Source organism: Raphanus sativus, chromosome 5 (assembly GCF_000801105.2).
Source record: "Raphanus sativus cultivar WK10039 chromosome 5, ASM80110v3, whole genome shotgun sequence".
In the NCBI taxonomy this organism is placed as follows: Eukaryota; Viridiplantae; Streptophyta; class Magnoliopsida; order Brassicales; family Brassicaceae; genus Raphanus; species Raphanus sativus.
The window spans coordinates 6,938,448-6,961,438 of record NC_079515.1 but is presented as its reverse complement, the minus strand read 5'-3'; the positions used below and the strand labels follow the sequence as shown (position 1 = coordinate 6,961,438).

The 22,991-nt window shown below is 34.6% G+C and overlaps 4 protein-coding genes, 2 non-coding genes and 1 pseudogene across 6 annotated transcripts; 4 read left to right on the top strand and 3 right to left on the bottom strand.

Annotated features, from left to right (window-relative positions):
• Window positions 1–890: 890 nt before the first annotated feature.
• Window positions 891–2,181, bottom strand: LOC108859950 (putative glycine-rich cell wall structural protein 1). Its single transcript, XM_057010402.1, has one exon. The coding sequence runs from the start codon at window positions 1,641–1,643 to the stop codon at window positions 1,101–1,103; it is 543 nt and encodes a 180-aa protein (XP_056866382.1). The 5' UTR covers window positions 1,644–2,181; the 3' UTR covers window positions 891–1,100.
• Window positions 2,182–10,834: 8,653 nt separating this feature from the next.
• LOC108856622 (transcription factor bHLH147) lies at window positions 10,835–12,025 on the bottom strand. Its single transcript, XM_056986805.1, has 2 exons — window positions 11,837–12,025; window positions 10,835–11,749 (listed from the first exon to the last, which is right to left on the bottom strand). The coding sequence occupies exon 2, from the start codon at window positions 11,727–11,729 to the stop codon at window positions 11,085–11,087; it is 645 nt and encodes a 214-aa protein (XP_056842785.1). The 5' UTR covers window positions 11,730–11,749; window positions 11,837–12,025; the 3' UTR covers window positions 10,835–11,084.
• Window positions 12,026–12,521: 496 nt separating this feature from the next.
• LOC130495335 (small nucleolar RNA R66) lies at window positions 12,522–12,598 on the top strand. Its single transcript, XR_008934607.1, has one exon. It is a non-coding gene; the product is annotated as a small nucleolar RNA R66 (small nucleolar RNA).
• Window positions 12,599–12,647: 49 nt separating this feature from the next.
• Window positions 12,648–12,740, top strand: LOC130495383 (small nucleolar RNA snoR118). Its single transcript, XR_008934654.1, has one exon. It is a non-coding gene; the product is annotated as a small nucleolar RNA snoR118 (small nucleolar RNA).
• Window positions 12,741–16,429: 3,689 nt separating this feature from the next.
• LOC108858071 (uncharacterized) lies at window positions 16,430–18,075 on the bottom strand (annotated as a pseudogene).
• Window positions 18,076–19,585: 1,510 nt separating this feature from the next.
• Window positions 19,586–20,410, top strand: LOC108858070 (glutathione S-transferase T3-like). The gene has a single exon (XM_018632053.1). The coding sequence runs from the start codon at window positions 19,586–19,588 to the stop codon at window positions 20,408–20,410; it is 825 nt and encodes a 274-aa protein (XP_018487555.1).
• Window positions 20,411–21,104: 694 nt separating this feature from the next.
• LOC130494819 (uncharacterized) lies at window positions 21,105–22,390 on the top strand. The gene is made up of 2 exons (XM_056985618.1): window positions 21,105–21,675; window positions 21,813–22,390. The coding sequence occupies exons 1-2, from the start codon at window positions 21,105–21,107 to the stop codon at window positions 22,388–22,390; spliced, it is 1,149 nt and encodes a 382-aa protein (XP_056841598.1).
• Window positions 22,391–22,991: the final 601 nt, after the last annotated feature.

The following is a 22,991-nucleotide window of genomic DNA, read 5'->3' as shown; positions in this document are numbered from 1 at the left end:
CCTAAAAATACCTAAAAATACAAAAAAACATGTGAAAATATTAATATATCCGAAAATATTTGACATTTTATTTAAAATTTTTGTTTTTATTATATTAAAATGTGTATATATACTAAACTATGCAAGATAGAACAATAATTGGTTGTCTTCTAGTGGTTGACCCATTTTATCTGTAGACAAATAACTCGTCTTCGACTCCCCTTCAATACATTTTATTTAATTTACATTGTTAATTCGGATACCTGTCGGGTTCTGGGTTCGGGTCGGGTCGGGTCCAAGACCCGCGGGTCCTTTACAACAAGACCCGATAGGGTAATTTGATCGGGTCGGTTCCTATCCGAACCGGGTTTTTCGGGTCGGTTTCGAGTCGGATCTTCGGGTCCGGGTAAAATGCCCATGCCTACTTTTTAAGTTAAAACAATAATTGAAGTCCGGATTTATTTTTCCAATAGTTAGTTGACCTCTTTTTCTTATTTGGATAAAGTTGTTAAAAACACAAGGTCTTAATAAGACATAAGCTTATTTTTACATGATAATAATGAGGTGACAGATTCATTATCGTCACATGTTCTTAACGATACATAAGTGCATGTTTATTGGTGGGTTTTTAAGGTGGGATTCTTAGCGTAATATAAGAATTATCTCTTAACTTTTAACTGAAAAGTTTAAAAACCGTTTTTTAAATAAAATACTTAAAAGATAATTTTTAATTTTTCTTAGTTAAAATTAAGAAATGATTCTTATATTATGCTAATAACTCTACTCTAAAACCATGCAATAAACATGGCCTAAGTGTTATTCTTTGCGGGAACTAACCTAATTTATTTATGTCATTCAAAAGTTATCGATGTATCCGAAGTATTTCATAAAATGAATACTAGAAACTGATGTACATGTGACACGTCATAAGAATTATATATATATAGTGCAATATGTGCATGGAAACATGCATGTTTATTGACAACGGAAACCACCCAATCCCTATCTTCAGTAACGAAAGAAGACTCAACATAATATATAAGCATGTCTATGTGACGATAAAGAATCTGTCACCTCATTATTATCATGTAAAAATAAGCTTATGTCTCATTAAGAATCATTTAGGGTGAGTCCCCGTAATTATCACCTCCACCGTATCCGCTCCCATATCCTTCACCGTATCCGCTTCCATAGCCTGATCCATTTCCACGGCTACCACCACCACCACCACCTCCGCCTCCTCCACCGCCACCTCCTCCGCCTCTACCACCACCACTTCCATATCCAGAACCGCTTCCATAACCTGACCCGTAGCCGGAACCTCCGTTACCAGCTCCACCTCCACCACCACCTCCTCTGCCGCCGCCTCCACCCCCACCACCATCGTTACCTCCTCCAGACCCGTAACCACTACCGGATCCATACCCTGAACCGTAGCCACTCCCTGAACCTGAACCTTCTCCTCCTCCTCCACCACCACCACCACCACCACCGCCGCCGCCACCTCCACCGCCGCCATTGCCTCCCCCGGATCCTGAGCCATAACCAGAGCCTGAACCAGAGCCTCTACCGAGAGCTTTTGGTGATCTAGCTGCTAAACATACGTCAAAAACAACCAAGACCAAGAAAGCAGCTCCCAAGAACTTGAGGCTCCCCATTTTCATCACTTCCTTTACGAACCAAACTAATCAGTCACTGATAAAAAAGATTCTTATTTGTGAAGTTTTAAAAACAAATAAAGATAGCTAGCGAAGCTGTTTGTGAGGTTGTATATCACTTGATGGTATATGGAGAGAACGTTGGAATGTGTATCTATTTATAAGGAACCGAGGGTGATGGAAACGTAAGAGCCACGTAAGTTCTAGTAGCTTCCTTTGACCGGTATGTGTGAACAATGCTGAACAAAGTGGGACGGCAACTTCTTAGTGCTTTTCTTGGTGATGATACTGCCATCGCCACCCCTCCAATATCATCCCAATCTATTTTAAATTACTAATATTGGAACATGTGTCGTCGTCCGCATGGCTCATCTCTCTAAATTGCTAGTAGAAAGTTATATGCTTAACAGACACGTTTAGACGTTTCGAGTAGCACCATTCATCAACCAACATTTCTATAAATAGTGATGCCAAAGTCATATTTGAAAAAGTTACATTTATAATAAAAATATTGTTAAAGTGCTTTTATTGTGGGTGTACTTATTCAAGTACATGGTACGTGGCCTCTAGCCTTTTCATCTGAATTTGTAGTTGGGTATTCGATCTTTTTTATCAAGACTTTCTCAGTAGCGGTCCTGACATGGGAAAGACCACAAGCAATTTTCTAAAACTTGGCCTATTTTGTATATTTTTAACTAAAGTATCATACATATATATCAACTAGATTTTGACCCGCCCTTGAAAGGGCGGGTATTATTTTCAGTTTTATGAAACATATTATTTGTTTATAATTATTGAATGTATTTATCTTAGTAAAATCTTCTTTATAATAAGTTTGACATATAGAGTCTCTTTGGTAAACTATGTGTTTTTTGGCTTTGTTTTATTTTCTATCTAATAAATATATTTATTTGCCTTGTTGTTAAAATAAATAATTTTAGAACGCAAATGTATAATACTTTTATATTGATATTTTGTTTAAACAATGTGACATATTTCTATATTAATTAAATATTTACATTGTAATTTATTTTTTATAAAAATAAACATATTTGTGTAGTTTGTTGTTAAAAAATGATTTTGAATACAAATGTACAGTACTTTTATATTGATTTTTTGTTATGTGATGCCATTATTTTTTGTTCAAATATAAATCATTTTAAAATACTTTCGTTATTTGAATATTTTTAGTTTCTTATACATCAGAACAAAATTCATACAGATCCGGGGGATTCAATTTGAAACTCACACCTAAATTTATATCCAAACATGGCCTAATATCAAAACCAAAAAAATCTATACCCGAAAAAATTGACCAGTAACTAAATGGGTACCCAAATATTTATTTCTAACGGATTCTGTAAACAAATAAAAAATATTTTATGTGTTTGGCTAAATTAAGTGAAATATAAAATTTTATTCAGTAATATTTGTAAAATATTAATAATGATCAATATATGAATATCAATTTGTTTCAATAAGTTATGGAATTGTAATTAATGAATTTAAATTGATTTGAAATGCAGTGGTAGAATCTATAAATAAAAAACACAAAAAGGAAGTACTGAAAAGAAATTTCAAAACCCAAAAAATCTATACCCGAAAAAAACGACTCGTACCTAAATGATCCGAATGTTTATGCCTAACTGATTTTGTAAAAAAATAAAAAAAAATATATTTTTATGTGTTTGACTAAAATATGTGAAATATTTTTTTAATAGTAATTTTACATATTAATAATGATCAATATATGGAGACATCAATTTGTTTAGATAAGTTTGGAATTACAATTAATTAATTTAAATTGATTTTAAATGTAGTGGTAAAATCTGTAAATAAAAAAATTACGAAAAGGAAATATCTATTTTTTTATAAATGCAATGACTAAATGTGTAAATAAAAGAAAGTAAATATACTGCTATCCATGTTTCCAAACAATTCTCATTTAATATTGTTATCCATGTTTCCAATCAAACTTTCTTTTTAAACTGCAATTCATGTTTCCAAACACACCGAAATTGTACTTCAGCTTTAATAAGATAGATAATTTGCTTTAAAAAGGCTGGTTTTTTCAAGTTTTTTTGGATGGGCTGGAAGCTGGTGCTTGTTGTGCTTCCCCTCAGGGCCGACACTGTCACTTTCTTTATAAACCGAGACGCGTGAAGAAAGTCCAAACTGGACTTTACAGTATTGTTATTGGGTCTATTGGTCAATGTCTTACAAAACCAATTCGCCTTTTTGTTAAATTCAGGCCTAACAAGAATATATCTGCGTAAGAGCCCATCCTTCATTCTATCGCATAGTCTCCTTGTTGTACCTGTGGCAAAGTAGCGTGCTGCTGTATATTGTATGATCATACATACAGTCATATGATTTTCTTTAAAAGTTTGAATAACATTAGAACCGGGATCTGAAATATATTTGGTCCAATGTAACGAAATAATTTTACCACTTTCAGATAAATATTTTTTTCTTTTTTTCTATCAGGAAGAAAAGATTTTGAATTGTCTATCAAATAAAAAGTTCCCTTTTTAACACTTAAATTGATTGAACTTATAGTTAACGGAAGATAATGTATTGGTGACCGCATGACTCTGGTTGAGTTGTAAGATTGACCTGAAAATATGTTAACACTTTTTTGGAGTTTTGAGTTTCCCTTGAAACAAAATGACAATTTGATGAAAAAAATAGATTTTAGTTTTGATCCATACAATTTATATAATAGTTTAGTAACATGCGCTCCAGCTACTTCTTGCAAGTACAAAAATATATTTCAAATTTAGATCAAGTAATGTGATAGTTATTTGGTGAGAAATCCATGGCATAACACTAATTAAATACGTTCATACAGAAAACATGACTGGCCGATAAGTCAATAAGACATAAACACATGGTTACCTTAAAATAAAATTATGATTATACACCAACAAAATTGTAATTATATCATCTTCCCTATTTATAGAAAATAAAAACTATCAAAAGTTTAGAAGACACCTGAAATACTAGTCAATTAGTTCGCAAGTTTTTTTTTCGTGTGTGCATTTATCCCATTGATTTTTTTGCTTTGTTGGTTTATAAAAAAACCTTAACCAATACACTAGTAATCTTGTTCACAGTTAAATCGGTTTTTTTTTTCAACAAATCAGTTTGTAAACATTGAATTATATTTCATTAAGATATGTTCCATTAATTAATAAATGTTATTATCGTAGTTACTACAAAATTGTTGTTTTCGTGTTTTACGGCTTTTTGGAAAACTAGACAGACCAGGGTCCTACCCACGTGCGTTTTAAATAGCTTTGGACAATGTTTTTCTCCTTTCTGTGTGTTTGTAGACAAATGAACAAGTCGCTGTTCTGTTTTTCCCAACTTATATAATTAAGATGGCCTAATTGATTTCTAGTATTATCTTTCTTGATTTAGTAATTGCCTACTTGGTTATAACAACTAACGAGGGTGAAACAAAATCATAATCAAGTTTAATAGCAGACTCGGATGCTGTTAACTTAGTTTGAAAGTCTTGAGTTATAGATAAGTGTTGAGAGTATGACGACTTTTGGAAAACTTGGAAAATGGTAAATTAATAAAATGATTGTACCATCTTGCGATCGCGTGTTCTAAAATCTACTATCTATAACTAATCAAGTTTAAACTATGATTAGCCCGCGCTTAATCAAAGTCTATGGATCTAATTGCCACTCAATAACTGATTATCAAAAGGTGGCTTTTCTAAAAAAGGTAATTGTAGAGAACAAAGGAAAGAACAACCACTTGTCCACTACTCTCGTAGCATGTGAGCCTTGAGCTAGATTGGTTTTTAGGCATTCGATAGATAAAACGAAAGTTGAATTATCACTTAGTATTACAACTACAAGTATTACTCGGTTTAATTATTAGTTCTGTATCAACTGTACCTTGTTGATATATATGTAAGTGTCCCTTTTGGTGAACATGTGTAATATCAGGCCAAAGTCTGAAGTATTTTGTTACAACTTCAGGTAAAATTATGATTAAAATTACAGTCAGATATGAGTCAAGCTATACTCCAAAGCATCAATTAACATGAATCTTTAATTACTAACCGCCATAAATTGGTTAGTTTATCACTTATCATAAGAATTCTACTCAATAGAAACCCTCGTCAGTTAGAGCATCTTTATTCATGGTTTCTAAAGGGTTTTCAAAAGAAGGAAGACCACAAAAAGAAGAGAAACAAAGCAAAAAAGTCGCCAGATGAAAAACTCATGGGATGGGTTTTATGCACTATTCGCGGGTCCCACGACACGTGGTGACTCACGATTGGTGTGATTTTAATTTTTTTTTTTAAATCAGAAAAGTAAAAAAAAAAGGTTAAGAAATCCTAATGGATTTTAGGGATAAAAATGCTCTTAGTATGTATATCTGATATAGAGCTCTAATCAATAGAATAGACATCAATTTTCATCACTGCATAGAGTTCATAGCCGTCTAGAATAACATGAATATAAACTTATCAACCAAAAAGACATGGCTTTGTTTCGGTAAACGTTATTCACGTAAGCATGTATACCAATACCGTCCTGCTCAAAATCATCTATCACATTTGTTTGTAGACGTTAAAACCAGAGAGAAAAAAATCTGTTTGTAGAGGTAAGAACTGAAACCATGACAATAATGAATGGATCTTAAATTCTTTACTATAATATATACTAGATTAGTACCCGCTCTAAAGGGCGGAAATTGATTTGTCAAATTTCAATTAATAATATATGGTATATATAATATGTGTATATAATATTATATATATTTTTGTAACATTTATATATATATATATACATATTAGACATATATATATTAGTTATGCCCTTTTTCAAAAAAAAACTTATACACATAGTCTCGTAAAATGTAATATATAAAAAAACATATTTAAAAAATCTACTGACCATATACCACCATTATTTGGTTGTTTGAACAAAAAAAATTATGTTCTTGCATAACTGTGTATGTTGTGATATGATGTAGGTGAAGAGTAAATATATGGAAGTAAAGTAGTGATACGAACATGAGCCTATGTTGGTCTATGCCACAATTATTTGGTTTTTGGAAGATCAATGAGCATAAGCATACACGGTTTTTTTATGCTTACGTTGTAAATGAGTCGGATATTTTTTCTCTTATGTCTGAAATGATATGGAACTCGTTGATTTAAGAGTGGTTCAGTTTTATATGATCTAATTATATTAAGAGATTAACCAAAAATATTATAAAAGTGTTACTGGTTAGGTTTAACTAATCTATATTGGTTAAGATTTGGTTTAATTTAAGTTGGTAGGTTGCATTGTATAGGAGGCATGATATATTCTAGCAACAACTATGAAAGAGTCCAAAATTTAAATGAGAACTTCAAATAGTAGATAATTCCTAAATTAATAGATTAGATATTACAAAATTAGTTTTGACCCAAAAAATTACAACTGCTAGTAGTATAGAGCATAGATTGCGTGTTTTATTACCATAAACAGCCCGGTAAATATATATTAAATAATGCTGAATAATAATATTACATGCATATAGTAATTGATATCAGAAATTAATGCTGACAAACGAAATTTTTTTTTTTAAACAAGAAACTGAGAAATGAAGATTTGTATTTACCTTTGTTACAAAAAAAAATATTTGTATATTACTTGACAATCCAACAAAATTTGTCGTGGACTGAGATGAGACAGCAGAGAAATGCCCATCTCTTGTTTCAACACAGCAACTTACCATAATTCCTATCTACATTTTCCATTTAAATATTTGTTTTTGTTGTTCTTGTTGTGAATCTAACGTTTTGTTCTTGTCGTATACGTTAGGCTTTAAAAACCACATATTTATTCTAAGAATAATCATATTCTCATAAGAAAACTATTATCCAATAGTTGCTCAACTAAACAGTAATGATCATATTTTGGGAAAAAAACATTGCATCAAAGACTGGATCGAATATACTGTACAAAAGACTGTGGCTCAATGGATATAGGGCGCTCGTCTACAAAACCGGAAATTGTGGATCGAATCCCATCGGAATCGTTTCTTTAACAAAAGAAAATATATAGTACACAACATTGCATTGAATAGATTCAGCTGGACGTGAGATAAAGAAAAAATATTCAAATGGGCATATTTTGTTTCCCTATTATGGATAGTAAGGTAGTGGATAATCTGAGAACACGTGTGGTCCAACAAGTGATGTGCCCCACGTGCGAATAAGAATGGTCAGTGGCTCGTGTATGGTTAGAACAGCTGCACACCACATGCTGCCCGTCATTGTGAAACTGGAACCGTCTTGATAAACAATGTCTATAATTTACTAACGAGCGCATAATTGCTGTGTAGTTCGTATATCTGAGAAGACATGCATCTTTATTGATGAAATTGTCGAGCATATGCTTTGGGTGCACGAAGATATTTTATTCTAGTACAGTTGTACGCACACCGTATTAAACAAATAAAACTGTAATTCTACCATTCCGTTAAAATGCAAGTGTAAAGTTTGTTTTCCATCGTCACACATGTTAGGAAAATTCAACCACATAATAATGGAAAAAACAGTTTGATTTGGTATCAAGAATCAAACAAACAAAATTTGACACATTCTCTAACAGATTCGTCGATGTAAGTTAGAAAGTATGAAAATTTGTAAAATTATAGAGAAGAGAAAAAGAAAGCGGAATAAACATAGAAGATACATACCAGTAAATGTTTACTCTAGGTAGACGCCTATATTTGTTTATTCAGGATTTACAAAGATCTAGCACCTCTCTTCGAATAAAAATAGAAAAATATACATCGGTATTTGTAAGATGCTTGGCTTCAAAGGATAAGAGATAACAAAACACACGAGCTCCCATTATATAATAAAAGTTTTACTACATTAATTTAAACTAGTTGGATTAGGACATTCACCCATTTCTATAAATTTATTACTCCCTCTGTCCAAGTTTATGTGATGTTTTAGGTTATTGCACATAGATTAAGAAAACACATATTTTTATGTAGTTTATCTTGGTAACATAAAAATACATTAAATAAAACTAGTTTAACCAAGTATTTTATAATTGGTCATAAAATTCAAATCATATTAAATTCTACCTAGATTAGTGAGAACATCACTTAAAATGAGACAAAATAAAAATCCTAAAACATCACTTAAAATGAGACAGAGAGAGTAAAAAATATTTTAAAATATTTGTAATTTTTCATAACTTTGTGAAAGTAATATTTCAAAAATCTTATCAACTTCCGTTACTTTATAAAATTGATATTTACTTTTTCAAACGTTTTTATTTTGGTTTAAATTATGCGAACTTGCTTGATTTTCATTACCAGTTCTTGACGAAGTTTATGATAGATTCTTTGACATAGCTTCTGAGGTAGTGCTGAATCTCAACAACACACGTAATATATATTTTCCAACTACGAAAGTACAACTATATGGTATGCGTTGATGTTTATGTTCGTAGTTTGAAATCTGATAAAAAGGTGGTTTATACCATGTTTTGGTATCAGCACATGCTGATTTTGGATGATTTAAGGTCCAAACTCTTTGTAGTTAACAAAAAACTATATGTTCAAACGAAATCAACGTTTGGTTGATATAAAAATGGTTTATCAATTTTGTGAGTAAAAAAGGAATAAAAGCTATATGAGTACATATGCACTTTGCGACATACGAGTTGATATACACCAGTTTCTACAACCACTACTAATCCTGATTAAGGATGAAACCAATAGTTTGTTGAAGCATGATGTTTTGTAGGTTTCTTCCATGCTAATCTACGACCATGCAAAGTGTATACAGTGTATCTAAACCGACAACTAAGTGACTCGAATAGTGGACAATAAAAAGGTGATTGGAATAACACCAATAAATAGTCTTTATTTTCAATCAAATTAAAGATGAGGTTAACGGAAAGCAGCTTAAAGCTCTCATAGCGACACTATACATACACGTTTAAGAGTCGACGGCTACACAAAATCATTTAACCCATGTGCTCTCCTCTTTCTTACTATCTTCTTTATTTTTGTGGTCGTATAATTAAATTTGTCTTTTACATGGCTATTCTTAGTTCCTTTACCCTCGTCTTAGACTCTTACGACGACTACACCAATTTAAGATTTCAATTCAAACTTGGCTATCACTTGCACATTTAACTTGAATACAGAATAGTTTAGGCTAATATACGCACATTGCAACTATTCAATACTACTATATATTGAAAATAATGCTGGAAATATTAGTCTAACTGAATAACTAAATAAAAGTTTAACTGAAAATTTATTTTCGAACATATCAGTAGGAGTAAATACCTTGTCGAGGTAAATGAAATGTAATGATTTTGGAATAAAGTACTTTTCTAAATCCTACAATATTTGTTATTATGTGGTCAGAGTTTACTGTTAAGTAATTAAAGGATGATCTCTACTACATATCTTCTGAAGTATATCTATTCAAAGATTTTCATTGTCTACACAATTGAATGCATCACATGTGCAACAAAAATATAAGATGTTGGTGGGGTTAGTCTACAAGTATTGAAAGTTGGAGATAATGTAAGAACCACATGACATGTGTCAGAAAACATTATGTTTCATGAATTTGCTTTTTTTTTTTTTTTTTTGCTATCACTATTCTTCGAAAATACTAACAGTTTCACCAAAATCAGTGCCTTTTGGCCGACCAAAAACAAAGAAGAAGATTTTACTGCCTTTTTAGTTTTTTTTTTGTTATTCACTTTGTTTTCTTTTACCTAAGTAATAATTTTCTTCTAGAGGAATCAAACATAAGGAAAGGAAAATATACATTGGTCGATTATTATATTTATATACTTCTCTTTTCAGAACGGAGCATGTGACTGAGTCATTTATGTTCATGTCTATATGTCTTAATCAGCCATGTGATCTATTGTGGTATAACTCTCTAGTTTTTTTATTTCCTTTTTAACCTTCTTACATCACCAAAATCTAACCAAATAACCATATACAAAAGAAGAAAAATAAACAATCATATAAGTGTCATAACAATTCAATTCCAATCACCAACCTAACTCCAAACATAACAAAACAAGAAGCTTTAATCATAATCTTCCATTGTTGCATTTGCCATTCATTCATTCATAATACCTAAAACAATACTCGATCTTGTCATCATGTGCTATCTTAATTAAACAACATTGAAACTGAAATGTACTTCCACGATTATCAATAAACTGAAATTTATTACGATTACAGAGCTCAATCACTGTAACACAGAGAGAGATTCAAGATAAAAATGGATATACATGATGAAATGGTAAAATGACAAATAGTAAAATATTCAAACCGCAAACGGTACAGTGAAAAAATAAATGAGAAACATTTTTTTTTGGTTTTTTTTTGTAAATTGAAAAAAAGAAAGAAAAAGGAAAAAGACAGTTTGGCCAACTAACCAAGCACATGTGTTTGTCCCTCCTCTTCATGTTCTGTCGGAGAGGTGACGGCGGAGAGAAGAGCAGTCATGGCACGAATCTGCATCTCCATAGCAGCTATATAATCAGTGGTCTCTTCCAAAACCACCGGTAACGTCTGTTTACGGCAACCGGGAACTAACCGGCTAAGAACTTTGACTTTCCTCTGTACAGCTGGCAGTCCTTTGGCCTTGATCCTCATAACCGTCGCCCCTCTCTGTTTCTTTGACCTGATACTCCCGGTCGCGATTACCGGGTGAGTCAACGCCGAAGGAGCCGTGATCCTCTGCCGTTTGTGTTTCCTGAATTTGAGCTTAACGGCTTTGGATAGAATCGCTCGGCTCCAGAGCGTTTTGCCTCTCGCCGCCACGGCCAAGGCCCTGTCGGCGACTTCGCGCACGGCTCTGCCGTTGCGAGGGTTGGATGGTGAAGAAGGTGTCTGGCTGATTCGAAGCTCGCGGAGAGCTTGGACGAGCTTCGTCGAGTAGATCTGTTGCTGCTTCTCCGATCTCCATTTCTGCAACGATGGAGGAGGCGGAGACGGTGGAGATTTCTTCTTGCGCTTACGGTGAGAGAGATCGGAGCTAGAGCTCGTGGTGGTCGTCGTCTGATTCGAGTCCATTAATCTCGCCGATCAAATCTCTGATGAGATGAGAATCAAGATCAGAATCGGGGATCTGAATTAGACGAATCGAAAATCGAAGAGATGATTAATGATTAGTTTTTTACCTTTTTTTTTTGGAGAACGGAACGGAACGGAGGTGGTGGGAGAGGTGAGGTGTCAGAAAGGATGTGGAGAGTAAGAAGAAAGGAAAGCAAAGAATCGCATTTTTATACACATGAAAATGAAAAACTTTATAAAATTTAGTTTTACCATCGTCGTCATTCTCTTCTCTCCCCCATGTGATTCAATATCCTATCCTGTTTGTTTGAATATATTATTATTCTTTATCCTATCTCTCCTTTCTTTATTCTGCTGTTTGAAGATAGGATATGGGCCTAAAAAATGTAACTGCGCATATGCAAACTTATGGGCTTTATCTGAAGCAGCCCAATATCGAATTATAAGGCCCATTAATCTATTACTAAGACGCATTTACACCTACGAAACCCTAATTCCATTATGTATAAATACGAAACACTTCCGTCAGATCATTTATTTTGCTAACTACCTTTTGTATCTTTGTTTATAATCTTTTAAGCACCCTTTTCCCCTGATTGGTATATCCTCTCAGTTTGATTTTCCTGCAGAGTTTCGATATTTGTGGGATGGATTTTTCATCTATGTTTAAAAGCATGGGCGTTGAGTCGCTTTGCTTATGTTAACCAGGCATAGCAAATAAGCTCGTGCTGTAACTACTATATATCCGTTTTTCTCATGTTTCTTTTTCTAAGTTTCGTACACTTATAAGGATCCTATGATGGCATGAAATCTTTGAGACCTGATTTATTTTATTGATGAAACGCTATAAGCATTTTTTTACTGAGGATCCTTTATTGTTTTATACATTTGAGTATCTGTTTTAAATCCGTTAGTAGAAAAGATGATGAATATGCACTGGGCTCTGAGTTGTTGATTGACAGTCGACTTCTTTTTGATGCATAATGCTGCCTAGAAAGCTTAATCTGATCTTCTCCTTTCCGTTATTTCAAAATGATTTTTTTTCTTACTTATAAGGGTTGTTTTGTTAAACAGAATTTATTCTTACTTTTCTCGGAGATGATTATTAGATTTGTATTTGACCTCTGATTCACCATCAAGAGCAAGAACTATAAATGGCCATGGCACATCGAAAACAAAGATTTGTTTTAAATAGATTTCTCACATTTGAGAGAAATCATGAATAATATCAGTAGAATGAAAATACCACACATGAAAAAAAAAAAATACCACACATGGTAGAAGCATATATTCCACTGATTTTACATATTATACTGTAATAAATTAAATTGTTACCTATGGTTATACTTATAGTAATACATCTCGAACAAGAAAAGGGGTCGTAGCTAATTGAGGAACGTAGTGACGTCAAATACAAACTACTTAGATCACGAATAATATACGTCAGCCGAGAACCATGCTCACTTGAAGTTGAAGACGAACAGGGCTGAACATTGCCACTTGATGCAACATTACTTGGTAAATACGTTTTCATTTTTTTGTATCTCAGATGTCAAAATGTCATAACCACAAGTAAGAATGAAAGAAATGTCAATACATGTTTGTCTTGTTTTTTTTTATGTTTTAGTGTTCAAAGGCACCCCGGAGAGAGAGTGTTGTGTCAGTGTGCCCTCTGGAGATGAGGTCATGGTTCAAGATCACTACTATATAACTCTTAAGTATAACTGTGATGTCATCATGAAAATGTTTATCTCATTTTCTTTTCAATTTTCTATAGATCTAAATATCTTATCTCTGGTTTCCTCGCTGCCTCTATGGGCCGCTTTTTTCAGTCTCTTTGCACTTCCCTGAAGAAAGCATAACAGAACACAGTCAAACTGAATCGATTACCTTTTTTTTGTGCACACAGAAATCAATTTCTTATCTTAAAAAACTTGTAACTATTGGGATTCTAATGACTTAACTCCTATCTACTCCTCGATTTCGGGTAACATCGATATGTAACTCTATGCGCAAACTCAAATCACTTGCAAGTCAACGATTTGCTCGAGAGACAAGTTACACACGAAACTTACATCGCGGGGATGGCTGTGAACAATCACAACTGCTTTGTCGTTGCTCAAATGTTACCAAAGACCATTAGAAGCAAAAATTAGAAACGAATCATTGGGGGTGCAGTGTAGAGGATGAGAGAGTATGGTGGGGGTTGCAGACATCCACGGTCTTTTCATTGGCTCTGCAAATCTGAACTTTTGACCGATTGGTTCCCTGTTAAATTCTTGCCGTTTGCTCGTTTCATGTACATGTCTCCATAATCATACAAAAGGTAATCACATGTTCAATGGTTTGCACTATTTTTTTCCCTCAAAATGATGTAAATTCAAAATGAGTTTGTATTAAAAGGCAATTCTCTGGGATAACATTTTTTAAGTTTTTGTCACAAAAATAACATTCAAAAAATAAAAGGAAAAATTGACATTTAAATCCCAAACTTACAAAAATAAGCCAAAACAAATCTGAACTCTTAAACAGGCCATTTAAACTCTCGACCATTATGCTATCACAAACAAATCCCTAACTATTGTTGACCAAGCCAAAAAAACACGAGTTTAGTTACACGTTAAATCATCATTAACAGACGTTAACCACAAAACGACGTGTTTTAATCTATTCTAGAATCCCTAATCTGTCGTGAGTTTCATCTCTAAAAATCCCTAATTTCACTTTTCTTCATCATCTCTCTCAGAACCATTCATCAATCTTCTTCTTACCTCTCACGTCTCACCCGAAACCTTGAAAAATACGAGGATTAAACTAAAACCGAGGCAAAAAAATAATTCTGAAGCGGAAACAAGTCGTGTCGAAGATACTAGAGAGGAAGAGGCTATGGTGGAAGAGGCTAGGGTTGAAGAGACTATTGTCGAAGGAGATATAATCAGAGAGACTGTGGTGGAAGATGTTAGAGACAAAGATACTGGGATGGAATACAATAGAGAAGAAGGTACTACTACCGAAGTTGATGCAGCTGGAGATGTATCTGAAGATGATTGTGAGGCCATCGTGGATGATGCAACTGATGAGTTAGATGAGGATGTTGGAGTAAATGGAATCAGTGTCGAAGAAGAAGATTGCCCAAATTTAGAAGTTCTCTTTGGAGATATGGCTCGAGAACAAGAAGAGGCGAGTGATGCAGATAGTGGCGACGATATTTGGGATGACAGCAATATTCCTGATCCATTGTCATCAGACGATGATGAAGAAGCAGCGGAGCGTAAAGAAATGCGTGCAAATACAATAGATAGTGAAGAGCTTCTCTTTCTGGGAAAGACATTCGGATGTGCTGCAGATTTCAAAGTTGCTCTACTACGGTATTCTCTAAGAACTAGATATGACATTAAGCTATACAAGTCGTCAGCTCAGAAGCTTGGTGCGAAATGTTCTGACATGGAATCAGAGTGCCCGTGGAGAGTATATTGCTCATACGAGAGGAGAAAACACAAAATGCAAATCAAAGTGTATGTGAATGAGCATATATGTTTAAGGTCAGGTTACTCTAAAATGTTGAAAAGGTCATCAATTGCAATGCTTTTTGAAGAGAGATTAAGGTTGAACCCGAAATTTAGCAAAAAGGAAATGGCTGAGGAGATAAAAAGGGAGTACAACTTGATTGTCACTGAGGAGCAATGCGCAAAGGCCAAGAGCAAACTTTATCGGGAAAGGAAAGCTAGCCATGAAGTACATTTCTCTCGCATATGGGATTATGAGGCAGAGTTAAGGAGAAGTAATCCATATTCGACAGTGGTGATTGAGACTATTCCAGGGGTAACTCCGACTAGCAAGCAAAGGTTTGATCGGTTTTACGTTTGTTTTACATCACAAAGGGAAACTTGGATTCAGAGTTGTAGGCCAATAATAGGATTAGATGGTGCTTTTCTGAAGTGGGATATTAAAGGACAGAATGAGTCTTCTTCGTCACAACAAACTAAGCTATCCCGAGACAGGCGTGTGATGACATGTTCTAACTGTCTTCAAGAAGGTCACACCAAAACCAAATGTCCAAATGAAACTGTTGAGAGACCTCCAAAGAGACCAAGAGGTTGACCAAGACTTAATTTTGAGGTATGACCAAGACTTAAGTTTGATGGTTATACATTGTTTTGTTTAACATAATAACAACGTGTTCTTTTTGTAGGGAGAACCTTCACAAGGGGTGTCTCAAGGACAATCTGAAGGAATGTCTCAAGGACAATCACAGCTACCCTGAATTGTTTGGAGTTTAAAGCCTCAGTCTAATGCTTTTTTTTATCGTTGTTCCTGCTGGATTGTTTTGTCTCGGATGGGTGGTGTTTTTTTTTTCTTATTTCGGCTAGAGATTAAAATGATATATGCATAACAACTTCATGGTTTTTTTTCCTTTTCAGTTTCTCTGCAATGTTAGTAATCGTAAGAGTTGTTCTTTGATGACGTTGTTCTATGTTTACTTTTCTTTAGTATGTGATAGCATTAGATTAAAAGTTAAAACTGTTATAGGATAAAAGAGGGAACACACACGTTGCTGTTTTGCATACAAAATCCAAACAAAAAGAATCAAAGAGAAACAAATAAAGAACACACACACATATACACAGATATCACCGATATTGAAGTGCATACATGCATATATATATATATGCACACACTTGCAGTGTACATGATTTTATTTAGAAATCTCCCAAAGGAGGAACAGTAGGGTTCTTCTTCTTCTTCTTTGCAAAATACTTGTTTCTGTTTCCTTTGTTACTATCAAGTATCTGATCCAGTGTATGATACTCCTTCGCCATCTTCCTCATCAGCTCTTTCCTCCTCTCTTCCTCTCCATTTTCCTTTTCTTTTGTTTCCTTGACGCTCACAGGTTTGGTCATTGCTGCTGCACTCTTCCTGCAGCATCAGCTTCTGCTTTAGCCATCTCTGACATGTCTTACGCATCTCGGCGTTCAAAGTAGCCACAGTCACCTCTGTTTCTGACTCTCTCTCCTTCAACTTCCTCAACTCTGTTTTCGTTTCCAGCTTCAAGCTTCTTCAATACATCCATGAACTTTTTTTTCTGTTATGAATTGTGTCATTGTCTGGCTGTCTTGTCTTTGTAAGTTTAATGAAAACATGCTTTAATCCATGTTCTCTCTGAAACTCATGACAGATTGAGGATTTTAGAATAAATTAAAACACGTCGTTTTGTGGTTAACATCTGTTAATGATGATTTAACGTGTAACTAAACTCGTGTTTTTTTTTTGGCTTGGTCAACAATAGTTAGGGATTTGTTTGTGTTAGCATAATGGTTGAGAGTTTAAATGGCCTGTTTAAGAGTTCAGGTTTGTTTTGGCTTATTTTTGTAAGTTTGGGATTTAAATGTCAATTTTCCCTAAAATAAAATGACCAAAATAACACATTTTGTTTTAATATTTTTTTTTGTTTTTAAATATTTGAACACATTCCTAAAACTTCACTCTTTAATTATAAACTCTAAGTCTTAAATTAATTAACCTAAGGGTTATAAATACATATTTACCCTTTCAATAAAACTTTTTTTTGTCATCTTTTTCTTTTTGATGTTATTTTTGTGACAAAAACTTGGTTTAATGCTATTTTAGTCTTTTTCTCTTATATTAATTTCTCTCAACTTTCCCTCAAAAAGAATAGTTTCAACTACATAATGTTATTACTAATTATTACTAATTCGAAAATAGTTGTTACTATTTATAAAACTTATAAATTTTATCCAGATTTTATTTTATCTAAATTTTCATTATGTACATAAGTTTAATTTCTATAAAGATACAAGGGTTTATATAAACTTATAATTATATTATGAAAATATTAATATTTTTTTCTAAAAGTATAAAAATATTGAATTTTCAAATATAAAATAAAATTATATAATTTTTTTTTTAAAATCATAGTTCAGTATCCAGTCGATCGATCGAGCTCATAGTGGAAGTCTTTGCTGGAGTTCTTCCGTTGGGTTAATTTATAAATATAAAACTTAACACAAAATGAGACAAAACATAAAGAAAATGAATTTTTTTCCAACGGTGCATCATTTTGAGACAAAAATGAATTTGTTAATTTCTTCAAATTTGAGAGAATACTATTTACAAACACATTTTTCTCCTTTAAAGCGATGCACCATTAGAAATGATGAAAATGTTTTCCCTCATTTTTATGTTTTTCCTCAAAATGATGCACCATAGGAGATAGTATAAGAAACTCTTATGTAAACTCTTTTGCCTCCAATTAAGTAAAGACTAAAGTGCCCAAAAGACTGTAGGTTTACTATTACAGAACAGAGGAACCTAAGACCATCTCCATCGCGGGCTTATTTGAACTCCTTAGCTCAATTTCTTAGGTGGGTTGGATTAAAAAACAATTAAAAGTTATTGGGCTGGGTAGAGGTGTCCCTTAATTAGGAGATTTTAGAGGCAATCCTTACTGACGTGGCACGTCCTGTGCGTCTGATTTTCGCCAAGTCGCGTTAACCAAAAAAAAAAATCATTTACGCGAGAGAGAGAAAAAGAAAACCACCGAAGGCGATCTTTGGCGATTCGAAATCGAAAGCTTTTCTTAGGTAAATTGATAGGAAAATCATATATTCGAGTTGTTTAGGGTTCGATTTAGTGATTACTTGTTGTTCCTTGATGTTTTCGTCTCACTTATGTTCGATTCTGGGTTTAAAATCGATTTTGGGATCGATTTGAAATTAGGGTTTTCGTCTGGGTTTGAAGCCGATTTGGGATACGATTTTTGATTCGGATTTGGAGTTTTCTTCTTCGCTTGTGGTTGTACTCGAGATGGTTTCCAAATCGATTTATGGTTGGTTTTCAAAATAGGGGTTTCTTGAATCGATATATGGTATTGGCTACTTCTTGTTACTGATGCGAGTTATTGTTTTTGACACTATTGGAGGTTAGGTCATGGATCCTAATGAAGAGATGAGAGCTATGAAGGCGCAGAAGGACCACTACGATTCCCTGCATTTTGTAACCGACTCGATGCAAGGAATTCAAGAACGCTGTGTTTGTGGGCAACGCTTAGTGCGCGAGAGAGCTCCAGCAGAAGTCTATGACTACCTACCAGGGAAGAGGTTCTTCACTTGCAAGGAGTACAAAGTAAGTGAATTGACTTTCTTGGTTCTTGATACATTTTTTTGTGTCTGTCTAGTGGGTTCTTGATACATTTTTTATTTGTGTAGGATGATGGGATGCATTACAGGCAGCCCTGGGTCTGTGCAGTCGAGGAAGAGATAGGGTTCTTGAAAACGCGGGTGGAAAAAAGTGAGGAGCATAAATCGCTGGTCATAAAGCTGGAAGTCGAGAATCTGGTGTTGAAGGTGAGCTGCCTTCTATATTTTCTTTATTATTTAGGTTATGTTTATGCCTTCAAAATGTTGTATAATATTTTTAACATTTGCAGGCAGAGGTGGAGAAGCTCATAGAACGAGTGTCTGAGCTTGAGAGGTGGAGAAGCTCATAAGCCGAGTGTCTGATGAGCTTGAGTATGGCACATAATAAGGTAACTTCGAGTTCATTTCAAACTTTAAAGTAGCTTGAGTGTCTTGTGAAAAATAGGATAGCTTGAGTGTCTTTTATTTTAATTGTTTCTGAAAAAATTAATGAAAAACTTCCTAACTGCATTGAGTTGATTGGTCTTTAAAGTTAATTAAAGTATCTAGCTTGTTTAAATGTGAACTATCCTAGAGTGGTGGTTAGGATTAGGTTAGATAGTAAATACATCATTAAAACAAGAACACTACTTTAAAACCACCATAAAACACACGCTTACCACAACCACAGAAAGTAACCAAAACCCACAAACTTAGAAAATGGCATCGTATCCTACAGGGTATGTTAGCCTATTAACAAGCCAAATCGGTGAATTTAGCACTCCAGGGTTTGAGAACCTCTCAGGTTCTCAATCCATAGACCTCGACTCAGCTGATCTTCCAGCTTTTAGCAGCCAGTCCTCAGAGGCACCCACTGTCAAAGAGAGGAGGAAATGGTATCCGAAGGAGGATGTTATTCTCATAAGCGCTTGGCTCAACACTAGCAAGGATCCAATCGTTGGGAATGAGCAAAAGTTAGGGACTTTTTGGTCAAGGATCCTCCAGTACTACAACTCAAGTGTTCAACATGCTGGGTTTTCCCCTAGGGAGCTAGGTCAGTGCAAGCAAAGGTGGGGGAGGCTTAATGACTTAACCTGCAAATTCTGTGGTTGCTATGATGCGGCATTGAGGGGCCAAGCAAGCGGTGAGAATGAGAATGATGTGATGAAGAGAGCACTCGACTTTTTCTTCAGTGACCATGGTTGTAAGTTCACTATGGAGCATGCTTGGAGAGAGCTAAGGCATGACCAGAAATGGTGCTCTTTGGCTAAGCCTGGCAATCTTGCTACACCGAAGCGGAAGACTGGTGAAGGCGAAGAGGAGGTCCCTGGTGCTAGGCCTCCGGGTATCAAGGCTGCTAAAGCGGCTAAGAAAAAGAAAGGTGTTCAAGAGGAGTCTAAACACACAGAGATAAAAAGTGTGGTGGAGATGAAAGACAAACTGAACAAGCAGAAGTTGCTTGAGAAGTTGCTTGAGAAGCGTGACCCTCTTTCAGAAATGGAAGAGTCACTTAAACTTAAACTGATGTCTGAAATGTTAGGATAAGTTCGTCTTTCCAGTGAGGTATTACTTAGGATAAGCTTTTAGTTGTTTGAGTTAGTTGTCTTTGTTGTCTCTTGCCTAACTAATGAGTTGTATTTGTTGTCTTTCTGTCACAGGTGGAATAGAAGAGCACGGGAGCAGAGAGGAGTCTGCTATCTTTTGTTGTTTTATGTCATGTGAACCTAGCTATCTCTTGTTGTTTTATGTCATGTGAACCTATTTTTTTATTTCTGTTGTCATGTGAACTTGTATTTCTCTATTTAAAACCTATGTAAACTTGTGTTTGTTTATCTCTATTAAAACATCTTTGTATTTCTCTCTGCTTCTTCTTTACTTTCTCTCTGCATCTTGTAAGTTTGGTTTATGCTTCTATGTTTCTTTCTTCTTGTTCTTGTTTACTTGCATATCACAAGCGAGTGATTGAAATAGCATGTCAACCTATCTTTGTATTTCTTTATTTGATACCTCAAAAATATACTGCAAAGCCCATGTGAACCTATCTATATATACATGTAATATTGCAAGGAAAATCTTTATCACAAGCGACTGATTGATATAATAATTGATATTTTTTAGATCAATATATACATGTAATATTGCAAGGAAAATCTATATAGTATTTGATATAATAATTAATATTTCATAACTTTCAATATAATATTTGAACAGAATTTATAATTCTTTTATTACAGGAAACATGGCATTCTCATCCAACGATGATGAACGGAATTTAGAAAACAGGTTTGAAGATTATTTCGAAGAACAAATCGAAGAAATGTACAACACCATGCTGGACTATCAACCACCAGTACCGAGGAGACGAGCATACATAGAAAGAAACCGCGAGGATGGGCACAACCGTTTATGGAATGATTATTTCAGTGCGGAGCCGACTTATCCACCTGAGTATTTTAGGCGCCGTTTCCGAATGAACCGGTCATTATTCACGAGGATTGTTAATCGCTTCTCCAATGAAGTTCCTTATTTTCAGCATAGAAGAGATGCAGTAGGACGGTTTGGGCTAACTCCACTACAAAAGTGTACTGCGGCAATTCGTATGTTAGCTTATGGTTGTGCGGGTGACATGGTGGACGAATATCTCCGCATGGGTGAGTCCACTGCCTTATTGTGTTTGGAAAAATTTACTCAAGGAATCATTGATTTATATGGAGATAAGTATCTACGAAAACCCACACCTGAAGATCTTCAACGACTACTTGATATCGGAGAGGTACGCGGTTTCCCTGGAATGATAGGAAGCATTGACTGTATGCATTGGGAGTGGAAAAATTATCCACACTCTTGGAAAGGTCTATATACACGTGGTGCAGGAAAGCCAACTATTGTTCTAGAGGCGGTAGCTTCACAAGACCTTTGGATATGACACGCGTTTTTGGACCACCAGGTACCTTAAACGATATTAACGTCCTTGATCGGTCTCCGGTTTTTGATGACATAATCTATGGTCGAGTTCCAAGACTTAAGTTCACCGTCAACAGTCACACCTACCATAGGGCCTACTACCTCACCGACGGTATATATCCAAAGTGGCCTACCTTTATCCAATCCATCTCTCTTCCTCAAGGTCCTGAGGCGAAGTTATTTGCAGAACGTCAAGAAAGCGCCAGAAAAGATGTCGAGCGTGCATTTGGAGTCTTGCAAGCTCGTTTTGCAATTGTTAGAAACCCGGCGCTTCTTTGGGACAAGGAGAAAATCAGCAACATTATCAGAGCATGTATCATACTACACAATATGATAGTGGAAGACGAACGAGATGGATACACTTATCAATACGATACAAATATGTGGTTAGAAGGAGAAATAAGCAGAAGTTCAGAGGTGGATTTATCGTTCTCTACCGACATGCCTACGAATCTCGGTAATATAATTCCCACTCAGGAGGATCTTCGCGACCAAAGCATACATGAACGTTTGAAGACCGATTTAATTGCAAATATATTTGCAAAATTTGGAAACCAATAATCCTGATAAGTGTATGATCCTAATTATTGTATGTTTAATATTTGTTTTTTCAATAATCATAATTTTATTTTTCATAATTTTTATAATATTATTTTATTCCAATGAGTTGCAAAAAAAAAAAAATTTCATAAGAACCTCATTTTGGGATTCACCAATAGACTTACAAATGCTTGAAACTCCTTAACTTTTGATAATTAATTAAAATTAATTAAATTAATTCTGGAGAATTGCTTAGAACCTCATTAAAGAGGTTCAGCAATGGAGTTGCTCTAAGCAAATCGTATGTGTGGCGATCAAGTTCTGATTTTGTAGGTTAATAAAGAACCATTTCTACTGTCTGTCAAGGACTCATTTCTCCTGGATTTTCAGATTCATATGTTGCTTAGAAGATCCATACTTAAATCATATGACTTTGCCCTGGTCGTTCACTATAACTCTTGGAATAACAAAGCTAAATGGTATTTTGTATTAATGCATTGTTATTTTATAAGCTAGGTTCTAGAGCCATATAGATAAGGCTGTATCTGTAGATCTAGAGGTTTGGGGGTGACTGAATCTGAACGGCATGATGGAGAAGTGGGGAGTCCCCCAAGAGATCACG

Excerpts from the sequence above, each read along its gene's own strand:
- LOC108858070 (XM_018632053.1), top strand. The coding sequence starts at position 19,586 with ATGGCATCGTATCCTACAGGGTATGTTAGCCTATTAACAAGCCAAATC.
- LOC108859950 (XM_057010402.1), bottom strand. The coding sequence starts at position 1,643 with ATGAAAATGGGGAGCCTCAAGTTCTTGGGAGCTGCTTTCTTGGTCTTG.
- LOC108856622 (XM_056986805.1), bottom strand. The coding sequence starts at position 11,729 with ATGGACTCGAATCAGACGACGACCACCACGAGCTCTAGCTCCGATCTC.
- LOC130494819 (XM_056985618.1), top strand. The coding sequence starts at position 21,105 with ATGGCATTCTCATCCAACGATGATGAACGGAATTTAGAAAACAGGTTT. Across the intron at positions 21,676-21,812 it reads AATGATAGGAAGCATTGACT|GTACCTTAAACGATATTAAC; the intron begins GTATGCATTGGG and ends TTGGACCACCAG.